General features: G+C 40.2%; 1 protein-coding gene across 2 annotated transcripts; it reads right to left on the bottom strand.

Annotated features, from left to right (window-relative positions):
- Nucleotides 1–374: 374 nt before the first annotated feature.
- lrrn1 (leucine rich repeat neuronal 1) lies at nucleotides 375–13156 on the bottom strand. Of its 2 annotated transcripts, XM_075460278.1 has the most exons (3): nucleotides 12901–13156; nucleotides 12705–12745; nucleotides 375–3525 (listed from the first exon to the last, which is right to left on the bottom strand). In XM_075460278.1, the coding sequence occupies exon 3, from the start codon at nucleotides 3356–3358 to the stop codon at nucleotides 1205–1207; it is 2154 nt and encodes a 717-aa protein (XP_075316393.1). In that variant the 5' UTR covers nucleotides 3359–3525; nucleotides 12705–12745; nucleotides 12901–13156; the 3' UTR covers nucleotides 375–1204. The 2 variants fall into 2 exon arrangements, with proteins under 2 accessions (XP_075316393.1, XP_075316392.1); XM_075460277.1 differs by having other exon boundaries at nucleotides 12705–13156.
- Between the last annotated feature and the right edge of the window lie 6591 nt (nucleotides 13157–19747).

Below are 19747 nucleotides of genomic sequence, written 5' to 3'. Positions count from 1 at the left end.
TTATTTGAGTTACTCAATGAATCATCTCAGCCCCCAAAATCTACTGCTACTTTATCCACCAGCTTGGTTTTGAGTGAAAACTGTCTTTGTGTTTGATATTGACGTGTTATATGTACTCTCTGGCAAGATTTTTAGCGTTCTACAGGGAGTAGATTTTAAATTATTCTTTGATACTCATCTTGCAAGTATACATCTTCCATTTCCCTCCCGTCAACACTTATTTTAGGTTGTAAAAAAACCCCAAATAAATTAAACTAACCAGTATCAGCTTTCATGTTTTCTTTCAACTCTCCAGTTTCTCAAAATCACATACAGTAAAATACGTCGCAACTATACATCCACTCTGTACATAAAAAAGACACTTGGTGTTTAAATCATGGTTTAGAAAATATGAGGAAAGAAGATTTTATTTGAATTGCTCCTCATTAAACAACATGTTTGCGTGTAAACCACAACAAAACCAGTGATTGTAGACGTTTTAGCAAAATAAGAAAACAGAGTTTTTAAGAAATTTTAAAAAGCCTTACATCTATTTACCTAGTGTATAACATTCATATTTCTATTGCTGGTTTACAGTACTCTGCAAACGTAAAGTCTAAATCAAACAGATTGTTATCTTAATGTACAAAAAGTAAGATAAATCATAGCTGATACAACATTACAGAAGAATTTCTAACATTATTCAATAGACGGTATATCAAGTCTAAATTTACTTTGTCAGCTTACATTTGAGTTGATAGTTACAAATTAGTATATATATTTCAGTGCACAACAGTCAACAGTGAAACTGTTTTACAATAGAAGAGAGATAGCAGTCTCTAACAGTTCTGCCAGAGAAACATCTCAAAACAGTTTGGATTTCAGCTTTTCCTTTGTGTACGCACGCTGAAACATCACAATGCTCATGCTGTGTTCATCAAAATGAGTACTAAAAGTAAAGCACAGTGACTACTAAGTCCAGGAAGCTAAGCAATGCCTCCGTACTTGCGTGTCAAAACAGGTGAGAGGTTAAAAGGCAGTATGCTAAACTAGAGATCTCAAAATCTCGGTTCAGTGTTCGCCTCAGTCTGAGAGAACCAATGAAAGCAAAAGGAAAAAATGAAACGGAACGAAAGAACTTGTTCACTTTTACACAAAGAAGCCGACGTGTGTATTTGTGCTCCTGAAATAATCAGAACTTTGTATCTCCATAGGAAAGCTGCTCTCACCACATATAATAGCTGCGTGTGGTGTCCACCTGGCTGGGTTTGGTCTCTGAGGTGCCCTCCTTCTCCTTCTCACTATCTGCCTCCCACAAGTTAATAAGAGGAGGGTACAGCTCATTCAACGGTATTGAAGAGGTTTTCTGCATATATTTTTTTAGGGAGTGATGATAATTTTTCCTCTTCCACCTCTTAGCAACGTACACACCTAGAGAGACCAGGCTAATGATCGCAAACATCGTTCCCATGACCGCTGCAAGAGCAGTGTTGGTCCGTTGATCAGATATCTCCACAGCAAAAGTTGCTTGCTTCGTTGTCACATTCACACATGACTTCTGTGTTTGTTGGTGGATGTTGGAGACAGTGAGGCACACTTCATACTCTGTTGCTGGTTGAAGATGTGTAAGATTGTACTCATGGACGTCCACAGGTACTCTGGCAGTGTAAGTAATGTGTGGGTTGTCTATTTTCATTGTTGCAGATGACCACTTGAGATTGGAGGTCATTACATTTGAGTTTATTTTCCAGGAGACAAGGATTGAGTGGGTTTCTGTCTGTTTGACGTAGATCTTCATGAGCTGCGTGTTGTCTAAAAGAGTACCGTTTACCTGTATGGCTGTCACTCTGGTATCAACTCCCTCAGAGTTTTGAGCCACACAGGTGTATCTGCCAGAGTCTTCAATTTGGATATGAGAAATTCTCAAAGTGCCTTCCCTGTTGAGGACGTACTTGTCCGATTGGGTGTCAGTTGTTATCTTGTTTCCCATTGGTGTCACCCAATAGATTTCAGGCTCAGGCTGGGACATGGCTCTGCAGTCCAAGTCCAAGGTCATTCCAATTTCCAAACTGAGATGGCTGGAAAAGGTGTCGTGAGAAATCATGGGCAGACACTGGTTTACTAATTTATTTTGCAACACCTCACGCACATGCATGCCTCTGACCTCAGATGGCATGTCACAAAACATGGATAAGGGTTCCATAAATCGCACTGCGGTTTTGTTGGAGCTCATCCACTGGATGACACAGTCACAGCGCAGAGGGTTGGTATGGATGCTTATTTCACGTAAGTTGGGGAGAGAATCCACTGTGGACTGATAGAGAGCATTCAATGCATTGTTGTTCAGCATCAGACTCTCCAAAGCTGGGACATCATGGAAGGCCTGTCGATTTATATAAGAGAACTTGGGGTTGTTGGTAGCCTCCAGCTTAGTGAGCTCAGGGAGGTTGTCCAGAGCATACCTGTCAATAGAGACCAACTCTGCCATGTTGTTTATACCCAGCTCTTTCAGTCTCAACATGTTCTTAAAATCTCCCTCCTGAATCTTGTGCACTGGGTTTTTGTTTAAATCCAAAAACTTGAGGTTGGGCAGTTTCTGAAGGGCTCTTTGAGGTACTTGTACTAGCTTATTATCATAGAAAGAGAGGCTTTCAAGATTGTCAAGTCCAACAAAGGCATTACCAGGGATGTCTGTCAAATCCATCCCGGCTAAAACCAGGCTTCTCAGATTGCCCAGTGGCTTGAAATTAAAGTCCATAATTCCAACAACAGGGTTCTCTCCAATCATGAGAATCTCCAGGTTGGGCGTAGATTCAAACCATTGGTTGTTGATGGCTCTGAGCTTGTTGGAGTTCAGGTGAAGCCTGAGCAAGTTATGAAGCCCAGAGAAGGCATTGGCAGAGATGGCACTGATCTGATTATGGTTGATGTAAAGTTCTTGTAGGTTGCTGAGGTCTTGCAGACAGTAATCGGGCATTTCTGTGATCTGGTTCTCCTCCAGATGAAGTGTGGTGAGCTGGGACATGTTGGTGAGACCAACATCTCGAATGCAACTGAAGTTATTCTGGGACAAGTCTAGCTCTGTCAGGTTGAAGAGCTGCTCCAGCTCCTCACTGGTCCTGGCAATGTAGTTGCTCTGTAAGAGGAGAACCTGAGTTTCACTGGACAGGTTCCCTGGGATCCGTGTTAAGCGAAGGTCGTTGCAGTCTACAGTAATGGCTTCTCTGTATGTGGACTGGGGAGTAAACCAGGGTCGGATCTCGCACACACACAGCTGTGGGCACTCATTGCTCTGGACACAAGATAGTCCTATTGTTATCAAGAACAGGCCAGCAAACACCTGGCCCAGAGGAAAGCAGTTTAACCTCCGTCTAGCCATGCTGGGAAAGGAGAGGAAGATGATCAGGTGACTTTGGAGGAAGGTGTGTAACAATCATCAACCAGACTTTCCAATGATTATGCCTTTCAGTCCATGGCATAAAATGTTGAGGAACTGAAGTCAGGGGTAGATTTTATAGGAAAAGGATCTTGGAGTTGCAGGATTATCTGGAAAAGAAAGAAAAAGCATATGTCAGCATATGGAAAACAATGTCTACCCCTCAGTTAGCATGTCTCATGGGATTTAAAAGTTTGTCAGCATGTCTATTAGTTGATTTACCAATTTGGTAACTACATGAATGAGAGCATTCCCAATTTTATAATTGCATGTGTATTCTAGTGGATGAAACCAACATTATATCATATCGCAACAAGTAATCCAGTAGTGAAGCAGACTGACAAAAAGAACAACTGCTTCTCCACAATATTTGCGTGACTGCGAGTTGTGTGCATCATCAACAGTTTTGAGAAAATGCAAGTTCAGCTCATTACAATGCATGCACAAAACACTGCTTTGAACTACTTGGAAACAGATCAAATCCCATTGAGGGCTTTCATCTATTTTAACAGGCCCATACGGACGCCATCATTAGCTTTTCCGAACATCATTAAAGACTATGAGATATAAGTGTGCACCATGCCTCAATGAAAGTAGCAAAAAGTTGTATGTCTTAATTTTTAATGCAACATCCTCAACATTCTGAATTTAGAGCAGATATGAGGATAAAGTTTTCAGCAGGCATAGGATTTTTTCCCAGATGAATGGGATGGAAGAATGTCAAAACTTTGTGCTGTGTTCTTCAACTTTAAGAAGGCTTATGACTAAAAATGGGATTTGAAGGGATGGCTGTGAGAGGATGAGAAACCTTGATGTAGCCCTCTCTGTTACTTAATGGTTCAGGGAGTGGGAGCTTGCGAGAGGTGTAATGGACATCTGCTAGCCCATATGGTATTTACACTTACTGAAGACGGAGTATTAATTCTTGAGCTTTTTACCATAAAGTAGTGCCACATTTTAAATTGCTTACTGTGTATTAATGGGACATACAGCCATCTATTCTATGATGACAGTGTTATCTGAACTAGCTCATCCAGCTGTTAGATGGATTACAAAAAGACATTTTACCATTTATGTTACTTGTGACTTTGCCGATCCCTTGATTATCTTCACCAGTGTCACCATATGGTTGACATTTTGAGTCTTATCTTAACTACTCAAAAGCAGAGCTTTGGATTAATGGCCCAGGGAGTGGACCTTAACACATTTTTTTGTTTTTTTTTGTTTTTTACAAATTTTGCCCTGTATCTTCATTATGCAAAACTCCAGAAGGGAGGGAATACTTGTATATCTATATGTATGTGTCAGTGTGTGTAAAGAGTGAGAAAACGCTGATCTGAATGTCTCATCATTATAGCAATACAGGGCAAAGACAGTGTGAGGCCCGTTATCAACTTGTGTCTTGTCAGCAAGTATCCAACTCTTACTCTCTGTGTGCGCTTTAAACAATAAGCAAATTTTTAAATGAGGAGATCATCCTGGCATTCCCGGGCCACTGCAGGCCCAAATCTTTTTGAGGACAAGATAAAGCTGTGCTGAAAAAAAAGCAAAGATCTTGCCAAGAGGAATGACGAATGCATTTTACTGAGATCCGCTCTTAATAAGGCCAAACAAACTAAGGGGAAACTATTTTGCTGAATTTGGCAGACTTGAAACAAGAATAAATTGTAAACCTTAACAGAAGTATAAAGCAGTAACAAGGCACGTGTTATAATGAGCAAATGGACAATGGCTACATTTACCCAACAAAAAAGAGATGAGAGTCCACACAGAGGAATACAAATCCCCAACTGCCTTTATCTAACAGTAACCAAATAAACTGTGGTGGTCATGAGTGGATGGTTGTAAATATGGGAGGAAATATTTTATGTATTGTCATTGAATTTGTTACATATGTTCTATTATGTTCTATTTGGAATGACCTAATTTATTCTGCACCATCACCACGTCATCAAATGCCTTCACTACTTGCTTTATAACCCAATACAATTCATCAACCATAGCTTTGCTTTATGTTTACAGCTAATTAGCAAATGCTAACAAACTAAAGTAAGATGGCAAACACAAGTTGAATTTCCAATCACTTGCACGTAAATCTGAAGCAATCTTTTGAAAAAATGAAGAAAAAAAAAAGTGAATCAGACATGTTTCCATTAACTGGTTTGAAGTGAATAAAGTAGGCTACCTAGAGTTGCCAGATGGTGACAATGTAGACTATGTTGCAGATGAATTTGGTTGTAATTCAGTTGAAGAAGTAGTTGTCCTAACCAGAAACAATCCTCCAGGATTTCAAATCTCAACAACAGCTGTGGTGGACATCTAAAAGAGAAAGATGGAGAATTCTCTTTTTAGGAATTATTTTTATTTCTGGGAATATATAGTAAGACGCAGGCCAAGCGCATGAGTTTATTGTTTGCTGGTTCGGACTGGAAAATGCTGGTGAGACAAGTCACTTCAGTCTTTGTTAGATCAGATGTAATTTTCCAAAGTTGTTTCCATTTGGCCTAATACAAATCAAGTATTCTTTGTAATAGGCAAAAATCTCACTTTGCACATTAGTGGAAGTTTTCTTTATATTTATACTGTTTCCATTCATCTTTTATTATTCACATAATTTGAATGCAAACCAATAATAGCAGTGGATACCCAGCTGTTGCAAGCAAGTTATCGTTAGCATTCAGTGCAAATCAATATAGTGCAGCAATGCCGCCAGCATCTTTTGAATTAGTATTTCTATTTATCTCATTTACATCAGATGTGTTTCACTCACTTAATACAGTAATTGATTTCACACGCTGTAAATAGAGGTTTTGTATCTTTGCAACAACAGTGCTCATTAAAAAGATTAGGTTGCCAGCAGGTCTTTAACAAGCCTGTGTACTTGCAGTAATATGCCAACACTTTAGGTATCCTTAACTCAATTAGCTCTATTTAGGAGGCACCTCACCCTGTCAGGAACCATACATTGTAAGCAATGGCGTGTCCACCTTCTTAATGGTCGCCACCGGCTTAAGAAGATACCGCTTAAGAGGCTTTTCAAACAAGAGAGCTAAGCAATACATTTGAATGTACCTAAACTGCCTGGCAACAGCACTAGAGAGAAAGGAACACTGCTCTTCTCTTCCTATACCAGGGATTCCCTATGAGACAGGGTGGGGCATGGGTGAAACGGGGATAGCACACAATCTTGTTTTTAAGCTAAAGCACTGTATATTGTGACTATTGCTGTGCCAGTTAGGATTAGCAGATGGAGATCCTGAAGAGATTAGCTGGGGGTAGTGTACTGAATTCAGACCCAGATGAGAGAAACAGGTCACTTAGCACTTTAATTAAAAGCAATAGAACAGTGGAAGCTAAGGCTGCAGAGAGCAGTGTTAATACACTGGTTATGTCATTGTGAAAATATTTGCTCAAGCGCTTGTGTGTAAATTTGTGACTAATAATAATAATAATGACTGAGTAATCTTTTGCATTACAATATTTCAAATAATTCAACTTCTTGCGACAGTGGGAAATGTTATGAAGACTACAGACTATTGGAGTATTTAAAAAAAATTTGCTTGCTCTATCCACGTTAGTCAATGAATGATTTGCTTAAAAAAAAAAAAAAAAAAAAAAATCAATACTCCTTGCATTGTCAGAATGGTTAAAAAAAAAAAGATCAAAATCTGTGGATGCAGCTACTATAACCGTGCTTTGTTTTGTTTTATGCATACAATATAAATAAGTATAAGGCAGATGTAACACTATAATTATCTTACATTCCTGCTTTTCTGTTTACCACAAACGGGGTTAATCCAGCTGTTAATCTTAGATTCTTTCATTCGCTTCCCATGCTGTCAGCTTTGTCTGTGCTCCCTTTTATGCAAGATTAAAGATTAAAAGTTTCTGATCCTATTTAATACTGCACTCATAAAACACAACGTTCTTTGAGTAAAAAGTGGGTTAATAGATTTTTTTTTCCTTTTGCTTTTCTGAAATACTGTTCTAATTTGCTTGAACGCATTTGCCAACAGTCGAACAGGTGGTTTTTAATCTTTGAGATGGTCCTCCTCCCCAAAATGTGCCCATGTGACGTTTGTTCATTCAGGCAGATACGGGTAATGATCACCATCAAAGAATATGTGACCTTTAGTGCTCGTGAGAGCAACTGCTTGTGAAGGGTAAAAATGGCGTCCATGGCAGTACGGTCATTTATAAAAGGAACATTTTTTTTGTTTAGCTCTGCCTATAGTTGTTTCCTAACCCTCACCGAATGAAGGCAATTTCCCAAGCTGACTAGAAAGTGACAATTTTTTGTCATGTTTATATGAAACCAAAGTAACAAACAAAATGGCATCCTTTGGGGTGACAGTCCAATTGTATTTACATAGCTATACTGATGATAATTTTCTGGTGCTGAGAGTTCACTAAAAGCAGCTTGTAAGCTTCTTTTTTTTTACATTTTAGATTTAGGCAGTGCCTTTTCATTATTCATTTCCTTTGGTTTGACAAAACGCATTTGTCTCTTTTCACGCTCGGGTAGGATTTTTTTCATGCTGCCAGACGAAATTAACTGGCTAAGTGTTTTAATTATCAAAGGATGGCCCAAACAGACACCTGTGCAAACAGCTGCACCTTATGAAGGCCTGCGTTATGGGAGACTGTTTATTCATATGCCGCTCTGGTGAAACTATTATTAAAATGAAGTTTAAGCATTCACTTATTAAATACTCAGGCCTTGTGGCTAGAGCATCATGAAATCTACCAGATGCACAGCTCTTAGAGCAACGTTTTTCAGGATTTTTGCCTTTATTTGATGTGTGGGTAATTTACCATTTCTACAAGTAATTAGAGGGGATCCAAATTCTATGGGTGATGTTCAAACCATTTTCTTTCATGGCAGAGATAGCTGCAGGTAATGCGGGTGGACAGGTTGCCACGTCAACTCGGAAATTTTTGGACAACCATGAAATGCTTGTAGATCCTGTCATTTCCATCTGAGAAACTTTCACTAATGAATGCATATTAAAAGTCCACATTCAAATACTGTATGTCATCTGAGCCCGAATATACCTAAAAAAATATCACTTCTAGTGACACTGTGGTAATATGTGCATTTGATAATGACAATAAATGTACTCAAACAGGTTACCCCCATTAATATTTCTTAGGAAAATGAGTATGATCCTATTTAATAATTATGGTTCATGTCTGTTTGATGGAAGGCATCACGCACATCATTCATCTCAGAAAAACTAACCTCATATCTCCCTCTTTTATTAGGACTATTTTGCCTGCTTTAATAGAATGACAAAACCTATGTGGAGAAGTTGTAATAAATATGATAAACCCATCACCATTGGAAGAGGTTTGTGGATTTCTTTAATATGTTAACATACGAGGAAGTGGTTTTACATTAGATGACTCAGTTTAGGTCTTCCCTGGCCGGATACGGCTGGGCTGTTCCAGGATCAGCAAGACACAGATTATTGATTTTACTGCAGCCTCATTACTGCATTTCTTAAAATAGTTTTGCCTTCAGCCACTAAGTGCAAGATTTCAGAAAACACGTTGAGGCTCCCTGCAAGCTAAGCGATTTGATTTGTGAGAATCAGGATTACAGAACTCTGTCTTCATGGAGCTGAGATATTCAGATGTTTTGGTAAGAGGAACAGACAGTATCATAAATGTATCCAGACAGAGAACTTTGGTGCTAAAAAAAATGTATATTCCTCTTCCTCTCTCTTAGTAAATTGAGAAAAAAAAGGTATTGGAAAGAAAAACAATTAGAATTGGCTCCGAAACTAACTTCAGACTCCAGTTCCAATCAAAGGTTTGGACACATGTATTCAAAATGAGTGTGTACTGTAGATGTGTGAAACCTTTGACTGGTACTACTGATAAGTAGCAGCAGTATAACAGCATTTAACCACAGGTTTGAGGATGCCGACTGAAACTGAACTTAATAGGAGCATACTTTCAGTTACTGAGTGTCGAGCATCTCCTCACAGCCACAAGAATATCCAAAAAATCTTACATGCATCAAAGCAAAGTGTTCAGTTTAGGGAATAAAACCTTCTGCTTTTAAAGACTGGCAGACGCTATTTTATTATAAGTTGTGACTTTGATTTCATTTTCAAATAGTGAGAGGTTGCACTCAACACATGACCAAAATGTAAAAACTAGGGATGTGTATCCATCCCTTTTGAGACAATCTGATACATGGGGTACCATAAAATTCTATTGTAACGAACTCCATATATCATACGATTCAGTGTAGTTTGAAATAGTTCCTAACATTTGTTTAGTGTACATATTTATTGTCCATTCGCCATTTCTATAAATGTTTAGCTGCATCCTTCAATAGATGTGTGTGTATATTATAAAAAGAACAGGGAATCGCAAGCATTTTTGGTACTTCATAGTACAAAAAAACAACATTTAATAGTTTTTGTTTGGCTTTGTTCTTTACTTTGTTTTTCGAGTCTGGCACAAATTTGTCCAAGAATTTTGTCACAAGAGCTGTCAGTTTCACACAACGTCATATTGTTAAACCTTGGCAATAGCTTGTGATTACTTTTGTCTTTGCCTTGTTTGTTATTGTTCTTGTTTGTGCTAGCTATATTAGCATCCAGGAATTCACCGCCTAGTCTTATGCGGTTCGTGCACTTCATCGATGCTCTGCAGACTTTTGTCAAGCTCTTTTCTTATGAAGTCAAGAGGATTCCCATACTTCTGATTAAATGGTTACTTTTAATCTGCGCTGACGCTGATCGTCGGACATGTTAAATTTGTTTAAACCTCGCAAGCAGGAACGGTCGGCATCTACGTAGCTTTAGTTGCTCGATCTGAGCGGGACATCCTGTATGTGAGCCGTAGTTTAAATGATGTGCTAGTCTTACTCTCTCAGCGTACCACAAAGGTGTGGTGCACGCACAAAAGTTTTACATTGACCCTATGCAGATGCTACAGTCAACTTTTAATGGTGGAACCAGGCCATAATCCTGTTTATGGCACATGGAAAATAATCTAAGGGTCCATGCTTCCAAATAAGAAACTGATTACCTGTTCTGTAGGCTTAAAGGCGGAATACAAATGGCCTCCTCTTTCCTGTTCAAGCGTTTTATTCATAAGATTGAGTTGGTATAATACACGGCCTTTTATATAGCATTAATGGATTAATATAGGAAAAAAAGCCAAGTTGTGGGTGTTAAGGAGCTGGGAGTAATCTCATAGAACTGGAGTTGTATTCAGGGAAATTATTTTGTGAAGCAGTATTAATGGTGTGATAACAGTAACTAGAAACACCTGCACTGAAATTATACTGAACAGACTGCTGTTTGAGCTGAACACGGCCAAAAGGACTTTGCACCTCTTCAACCTTCTTATTCATGTCCAACATCTGGTACTATATCGCCATGCCCACCAAGTCTAAATTGTCTTGTGTGTTTAAGGCAATAAAAATAAGAATTCTAAGGATTTTTCTATAAATCTTTAGATTTATTTTTTTATTATTTACCAGTTTGGGCCAGTTGGGTTAATAGCCCATTCTTCTGTCGGTCGGCCAATTTAGAGTGCAAATTTATTATTGCATTTCATGGACTTGGACATAATTACGTTTGCCAATCTGTCATGTAAACAGTTTTAATACATTTTCTTAGATGCACTAAGAGACGCATAATCTGTTTGTCATTAGAAAACCTTTAGAAAGCAAAACATGTTGATATTCCTCTTTCATAGATTGTATCATTTCAAGCAGCTGTCTGTTGAGAATGTGGAGCAAGCAACTGGATCTGATCCCTCCAACACCAGCTTGGCTGTCAGACTGAGCTACTCAAAACACTGATCAGATGTTTTCCTTCATATGGACTTCCACGACTGAAAATAGTCATAACTGTTGCTGACTACGCTGTATTGGCTGGAGCACACAAAGTGATGTCTTGAGGTGATCGTAAGCCTTTGTGGGACAAAGGGTTAACAACGCTTCTTCTTACAGGGATAATGGTGGAGGCTTGATCTCATAACCCAGCTCCCCCTTCCTCACCCCGCTTTGTACCCTTGGGACCTAAGTGGTGGTATGGGGATGGGTCGGGGGAGTGGGGTGAAGCCTTTCACCCCTTAGCATAAGCAATGCAGACACCTGCAACACACACTCTTTATTGGCCTTTGTCACCCTTACGCAGGCTAGAAATACTGGATTCTGGGATCGGGATAAAAACGGTTTGTGTGGAACATGGTGTGTGCATACTTTGTTCATTTGAGGCTAAACGAGCAAAAATCAATCAGTTGATTTAGCCTGTCAAGTTCACTTTTAAGCCTGTCGAGTTCAGCTTTATTGATTTCGCTTCTGTTCTCACTGAAATTTGTCTTGTGACGGAGCATCGAGCCAGAAGGGCAAGGTTTGTAAAACGTACAAACAAAAAAAAACTTCAAGAAAATTGTAAGTAAACACAGACCATGACTTTACTGTCTACTCAAGTATTCGGTGTAATTGAATCCAAATATACATTTGCGAGACTTTCTTGAAGTATAAGACCATAAATGTGGATCTGTTCGCAGAAAATGACACGTTAAAGTACAATGAATGCACTGGAACATTTAAAAAAAAATCCTTATAACCTCTCTATAGCACGTTCTGCTCAGTCTGAAGTTGAGTGATACAATTCAGCAGCAGTCTGCATCACAAAAGCGCAACAGCTGCAGCGACAGAAGCAGCGTTTGTGAACCACAATAGACCCCCTGCTAATGCAACCCCCTTCTCGCCAGCGCATCTCTTGCACAGGGCCCTGTCTTTATCCCCGGAGGAGACCTCGACTTTTCGCTCAGACCGGAGGAATCGAGACATCTGTCGGGATACTTGCACATTAATATGCAAATCACATCTCCACAGCGGCGCGCGCGTCGCACGCAGCTCCCGCTGGGGCTGCAAGTCGCTTTCCCGCAACGACATCAAAGTTTCTTTTCTGTGGAACATCATCCGACGCGTTGAAGATGGCTTACACGTGCCATCTCATATTGTTTAAGGTTAAACGCTCTAGTGTGGATCGAAATCATACCGCAAGCCCGAACTGATGGGCCAGACCAGACTGCATCTTGTCTGTGTGAAAAAAAAATTGATTATGCCCTTGAGTGCATCTGCAACTCTCGGCGTCGCCCTTGTAAAACTGGGGATTCACGCAGTATACAAGACGTGAGAACAATAATCAATACTGAAATGGTCGCGTTTGTTCTTATTTTGTTCTGACTGTAACAGCAGCTCAAGGCGCAACTGACCAGCTACAGCTGTGGAAAACCTGAGAGATCTCACCTTGTTGGCATTCCAGTCGGTTGTTCCCAAGTGCACGGCTCCTTCATCCAGGTATGGGCGTCAGTGGGGAAAAAAGGGGGGAAAAAAGAGAAAAAAAGAAAAAGATGAATGGTACAATGCCAAGTGATCGGGATCATCAAACAGCGCAGTAACACATATCCCTGTATATTACGGAGCTCAGCGGGTGGCTGTTTACAGAGAGTTGCCGCTTGCGTATCCCATCAGTCCCGGAGCGCCACAGAGAGACATGATGCGGTCCCCGACCTGCTGCGACCCACAACCACCGGTTTGCCACCCCTGATATTCCTCCGCACTGACTCTGCTGCTGCCTGCTCCTCTCTGTGTAAAACGGAGACGAGAAATGATAAAAAAAAAAGAAAAAAGAAAAAAGAAAACACCTGGCGCTGTCCAGACCAGTCAGCTGATTCCCCAGCAGGCTATTGGCTGAAAGCGGCTGTCTGTCACCGCCGGGCAGAGCGAAGCGAAGCAGAGCACCATCTGCTCCAGGCTTGTTGTGATGAGAACAAAGGCAGGAGAGGGCGGCGGGGTGGTGGGGTGGTGGGGCATGGGGCGAAGCCGGAGGGAGGCGTGTGGATGTGGGGGTAGCGGTAATACTGGGCCTCACTGCCAATGTGTTGCAGCACATAAAAGACTTATTTGATTTTTTAAAATGTTTTTCATCGTGTCACACGACGCCTTTCATCAGCAAAAAAAAAAAAAAAAAAAAAAAACTTTCTTCCCTAGAAATAGCCACATTTTGCCCCCCTCCTCCACCACCATAAGAGCTCCAAGTAGACTTTTACCTTGCTCTCATGAAAAGGTTGGCACCGGCAGCTGTTAAGTTTAAAAATCTAAACTGGGGCAGGAGGCATGCCAGATAAGGAATAAATTAAATCTAAGGGATTGTGTCTTTTCTTTTTGAAGTGGGGTTGTGTGAAGTACATTTGAGTGGCATGGTTTATTATGAGAGGTCAGTGTTTTATCTTTAGGAGACAGCAGTTTGGAGAATCATCGGACATATTGGCAAAAAACTACTCCGAAGAGATTGATTTCTTTTGAGGATTTTATGGTGAGGATTCAACAAATCGAAACATAGGTGACATAAGGGCAGGAAGCAAAACTGAAGAGAATGCTGCAAAGCTTACATGGAACATCAAAAGACAAACCCTAAACAAAAACAAAACCTCAGACCATGACAGACACTCGCTTTTCTATAGTATTTACATGGCTTCATTTAAAATCCAGCAGTCAGAAGACCAGTGCTCAACACAGAATATGTTCATATAGTGGCATGGAAAAAGTTAGTCATAACGCTCAATTTTTCATCTTTTTTTATATATAAAAAGGTAATGACCTGATTCCCAAAAGCCATAAAGCTGAAAACACCACATTGCTTTTTCATTTTCAACTTTAATGTTCTTCAAAAGGAGAGATGTGTGCAAGAAATAGTTAGGGTACTCCGCATGGTCAGCACTAAAACACCCCCTTTGGCAAGTTTTGCAGCTTCCGTGCAGGCTTTGTTGGCTGGAGCCAAGAGTCTTCCAGATCCCATTTAGGGAACAATCTTCAGCTTGTGCTCTTGTTGAGGTCCATAGTAAACACTGCCATGTGTTTAGGATCATTATCCTGTTACTATGGTGGCTTCATTAGCACATATATACAGATGGTGTGGTTGCTGGAACAATTTGCAGGTATTTGCAAACTGTTGAAGTTAGAGTTAGAGTTAGAACTCTAACTTTAACAGTTTAGAGGGTTCTTATGAAATTCTGCACATCACCTTCTGTGAACATGCCATTGCCTATCCCATCAAAGACATTTTCAAATCCGTCTGTCTACAGAACTTAGAATGAATGAGGATTGTTTACTGTTTATCATCATTTGTAAACTCCCAATGCTGAATTTTGGGGCGAGGACATGGGAAAGGTTCCATCCATCCATCCATTATCTATACCGCTGAATCCGTCGATCGGGTCGCGGGCGGGCTGGAGCCTATCCCAGCAGTCAATGGGCGAGAGGCGGGGTACACCCTGGACAGGCCGCCAGTCCATCGCAGGGCCACATAGAGACAAACGAGACAAACAACCATGCACGCTCACACTCACTCCTAAGGACAATTTAGAGATGCCAATCAACCTAACATGCATGATTTTTTGGACAGTGGGAGGAAGCCGGAGTACCCGGAGAGAACCCACGCATACACGGGGAGAACATGCAAACTCCACACAGAAAGGCCCCAGCTGGGTGTTGAACCTGGAACCTTCTTGCTGTGAGGCGACGGTGCTAACCACCACACCACCGTGCAGCCCATGGGAAAGGTTTTCAATTCAAATCCTTCCAAGATAGGTCATATATGTGCGAGAGTCTCCACCATCCCAGAGTCATGGGAAGCTTCTTGAGGCTCTTTTACAGAATAGCAAGGATTTTGATTTGCCTGGCAGCAGTCTATTGGACAGTTATCTCAGAAATCTGTCTCAGCAAAAGTTTTCTTCCTCAGTCAGCTTCCAGCACAGTGACACCAGCTGAGGTATTTTGCCTTTCAGGTTGGTTCTGTTGTCTTACTGCCTCGCTAATTTCTGTGATAACCTTCAGTTACATGGTAATGTGAAGCTGGAGAGAGCAGAAAGTGTGTGGTAGGTATGTTTGTCCACCTGTAAAAAAGAAACGTAGTAGATCAGTCGATAGTAGATTTACAATAAAGGCCCAGACACCTCCTCCTGCTTTGCAGGCACCACTTATCTGGAAAAAAAAGCTAGCGCAATTTGTTAGAACTGTGAGTAAAACAGTATCCCTTCAGAGCTAATTAAGGTATGAGTTTTCTGACAGCCTAAATCTCTTTTGGTGCACAAGCTTTAGCATGATGCTCCTCTACTTCTATCGACACAGAAGAAGTTGTCAGAATTGTCAGACTAAGTAACATCCTGCTGTAGCCTGTAAATACATTTTCAACTGAATGCAGGAGTGCAGTGAAGACGCTCAGGCTGGAGAGCACCCTCATTCCATTAGCATTTCTGTGATGTAAGATGAAGCATTAGTGTCATTTTGAGAATCCATTTGCTCACGGCTGCAGAGAGACAGAGAGATTATAAAGAAGTCTGTTGTCACATCCCATCCCAGAGAGGAAAGCAGCTGCAGCAATATAAAAAAAAAAAACGACATGAAAATGTTTTTGCGGAGGCCCTGAATGTATTATTGCTCCTCTTAGCATTCTCTCATAAACCAGCCTCCTCCTCCACAGCATCACAGATTGTGGGAATATATCCTCCAAACATTTGCTACATCTTTTTATGCTTAAAAGAAACATTAAAAGATGTGGTTTCAGTAGCTGGACAGGTTCTCTTTGGATTGTCCTTTAAAATGAGTTCGTGCCATGAGTGTCCTTCAGTGTCCTTCCAATCCATGAGTTGCATGCTTTTAAAATCTCTGGAATAGGAGGAAAAACAATCATCTCCATCACTAATTTCCTTCATATTGTGGATGTCAGACATATGAGAATAACCATGAAAACATTTCATGCGTGTCATCACATGTACGTGACACTGTAGCCAAATGCTATTTCCCGTACAAACAAGGAGGAAAACGTCTTTGAGCACAGCAGAGGCAGCTGCACAAGCACTGTAGAAATAGATTATCAAATGGTTAGCACTGTCGATCAGGACTTTTTTATGTTGCAGGACTGCCTATCTTCAAAGCCACCTTTGATGAGGTGAGGATGAAAAAGTGGGTGGGTAGGATGCAAGCGGGGAGAAGAGCTACTTTTTGTTCACCCCTGGTTCTCATTCGCAGGGAGAAGAGGACAGGTAGGCCACCCTGGCCGTGCCAGAATAACGAGGCTGTGGATACAAGCTGCATGCAGATGGAGCCACACACAATAATTTATTCAGAAAAGATGGAAAGATCTGACAGTTTGTGTGCATGTGATGCTTTTTTCCTCTGAGTGTTCCACTGCAGAGAAGAGGGCTGATGTTTTATGTGCTGGTTTACTCAAAGGAATATATGAATCATCGGGGTTCATATCAAGGATCTTTAAAAAGATCTATTGAAGTCAACCAAATTATAATGATAATTTATGCCAATTGATTTGTCTTATTTGAGAAGCATTATGTCAGAACATTTATTGTGTGTGATTCAAGTCATTCCAAAGCTGAATGAACCTTTGAATGTCTCTGTGTGATGCCAACTGTCTCTCTTGAAACATATTGAGAAATGTCTTTAAATAGGACTCAAGTTTTGTATTTCTGTCAGACCAAAATATTAGACTTGAAATGATTTAATGTTTGGTTTTAAGAAACTATCAAACCTGTTTGATAGAAAGACTTCTCTCTCTTACCACAATGTGTTACCAGCCACTTCAGCACCATGGAGAGCTCACACTCAGCGGCCAAACTGTGGAAGTTTCACAACACATTACGTCATCTTTTTTTATATAGCAAATCTATAAAGAGAAAGCACATAAATGAGGCACACTGTTGCTGTTTGTGGCAGTTTATTTGGAGTAAAACTCATATGCACTTCATGTCTAAATGAAGAAAAAATTGACCCAACAAACTCACCATTTATCCTATTTTATTAGGAAAAAATACAGAATCCCTTTATTTCAGAAACAAAAAAAAAATGAAGTACATTTATCACCATTCTGTAAACATTTACATAGTTTTACATTCTCACTAATGGCTGAGGTTGAAAAATAACAGGCTATATAACAAAGCATCCTTGCCCACATCCTGAATATCAATGTAAATCACTTCATATTTTTTTCTATTGAGCACCTCTCAAATGTTTGATCTGTTCCCCTTGAGAATTGCAAGTGCAGAAAGATGACCATAATGAACCGAAAGCCAGAGAGAAGCTCTGAAACATGATCAGACATGTTGCTTCTACCCTAATGTACTTATTTTGATGAAGTTCCAACAAGCAGCCCTTGTTTGAATCCTTTTAGTTGTGACATTCACTTATGAGTGAGTTACAAAAAAAAAGATCCAGAGGAATTGTTCCATCCTGCCCTTCAACTGATCCATCATATAGAGAACGAACCACTGCATTTACACTTTGATCAACCCAATTATGATAACAAAATGTAACTTTTTGAGACCTGCAGTATTACCCCTTATCTGACCCCAAACAGACACAGAATGGGAGTTGAGGGCATTACTGAATCACACCAGCTACTCGGGACCAACACCCCAAATTCTTTCAGTAACATACAGTACATTCTCATCTTATATCCAGGATAGTTCTCTCCAGTGTTCTACACTTCCAGCTTAGATTGTCCCTCGTCAGCTTCATTTTCTTCATTTCCTTATTGGAGTGCAGTAATTTCTGTGAATAATCTATCCCTATCTGTCAGAATAGTTTCTCTACCAATACAATTTCGCATTGGAAGATTCTGTGTGGCTCAGGTGCTCGAAAGGTTGTCTTCCAATTGGAAGATAAGTGGTTTGATCTTCAGCCACTCTACACGTTGAAGTGTCCTTGGATAAGATTCTGAGATCCAAACTGCCATCAAAATGCTCATCTATTGTGTAGAGAGAAAAAAAATTATAAGTATTTACGTGAATGGGTGAGTGAGAAATTTAGTGTAAAACGTATAACCTACACAAGGTTAAACTGTACTGTGTAAGTGCAGACAATTTATGATTCTACTGACATGCTCAGTGAGTGTTATTCTTCATAGTTTGACTAAACTAAGATCACACACAGTTTTTAAAGTGACTTGATAGAACGCATAACTGTATATGATAATGTTTTAAGTTCGAGATCTTAAAAGTCCTCCACAGGCCAACAGTATCTTAGTTGATCCTGTTCTTTAGTAAGAGTAAGACCTGAGCACCCTCATGACATTGTTTAGACCTATGAGGTTTTGGAGCCCTCATATCTAGGTCCATGTGTAACTGCTTGTAAAGTAAGAGTAATTTCCTAATCCTGCTTCCACTGGATTTCCGACCATTTGCGATGGGTAACGCAACACGGCTCCCAAAGGACTGGATCCCAATCCCAATGCAGCCCTCTGATGTGAATCAGCTAACAAACATGCTGTAATTTATTGCAACAAAATGCAGTCGCAGCAAAGAAAGGCACAGAACTATCAATATTTACATAATTACACTTAAGTGGGACAAGCATGAAGCCACAATTTGAAATCAAATTTTTGTTAGCTATCCAAATCACAAACAAGTAACATTAAAACCACACACTCTCGTCAGTATTATTTCAGATCCCAGTCTTTACAATCCCAATGCCAATGGGCAAGAGGCGGGTTACACCCTCGCCAAAGCATCAAAGGACAAACACAGAGACAAACGCACAGAGGCAAACAATCACGCATGATCACACTTATAGTCAATTTACAGTAACCAATCAACCTATGCATGTTTTGGCAATACGAAAGGATGGTGTACTGGACAAAACCCACTCAGCCACGAGGAGAATATACAAACTGTATACAGAAAGGCCTCGCTCGAGACTTGCGAGTTTTGAACTGGGACTCTCCTAGTTGTGAGGTGACAATTCTTGTTCAAAATTATCAGTGAAAACACCCACAATGCAAAATCTTTAGTCTGTCCTGTCATTCTGTCTCTCTCTAAAGTCAGAGGAAGTCTAATTCTTGTTGAGAGAAAACCCAAAACTTTCATAAAGCTGTGCATAAATGTTCCATTCTGAGTGTTTCTATCATTCAACATTCCCATGCATCATTTGTGCTGATGCATTTAGGTGGTACTGTCTGTGACAGGATTATTACATATGAAAAAAGTTGAGTCTCATTTTGAAAAGTCTGTTTTTTTTTCTTCTGAGTTTAGAGTATTTTGCCACATTTCTTACTATTTCCCTGGATGATACAGTCTTGCTTCAGTTATTTTTCTATTCGGGGTGCTGCCCTTGATTGCCTCTCTTGCAAGTGCAGTAACACCGTGGTTCATCAGGACTTGTCATCTCCCAGCAGGATGAGACATTGTGTCTGCTAAGCTTGCGATAACATAACCACCTTGAAAAGCTCTTTGATGCATCTGTGATGTGCAGAAACATACAAGTTTTAGCTTCTTCTCCTG

This window comes from Odontesthes bonariensis, chromosome 3 (assembly GCF_027942865.1).
Source record: "Odontesthes bonariensis isolate fOdoBon6 chromosome 3, fOdoBon6.hap1, whole genome shotgun sequence".
Taxonomy (NCBI): Eukaryota; Metazoa; Chordata; class Actinopteri; order Atheriniformes; family Atherinopsidae; genus Odontesthes; species Odontesthes bonariensis.
The sequence above is the reverse complement of the archived record's forward strand: the minus strand, read 5'-3'. Positions and strand labels throughout refer to the sequence as shown.

Coding starts and splice junctions, on each gene's coding strand:
- lrrn1 (XM_075460277.1), bottom strand. CDS start 3,358: ATGGCTAGACGGAGGTTAAACTGCTTTCCTCTGGGCCAGGTGTTTGCT.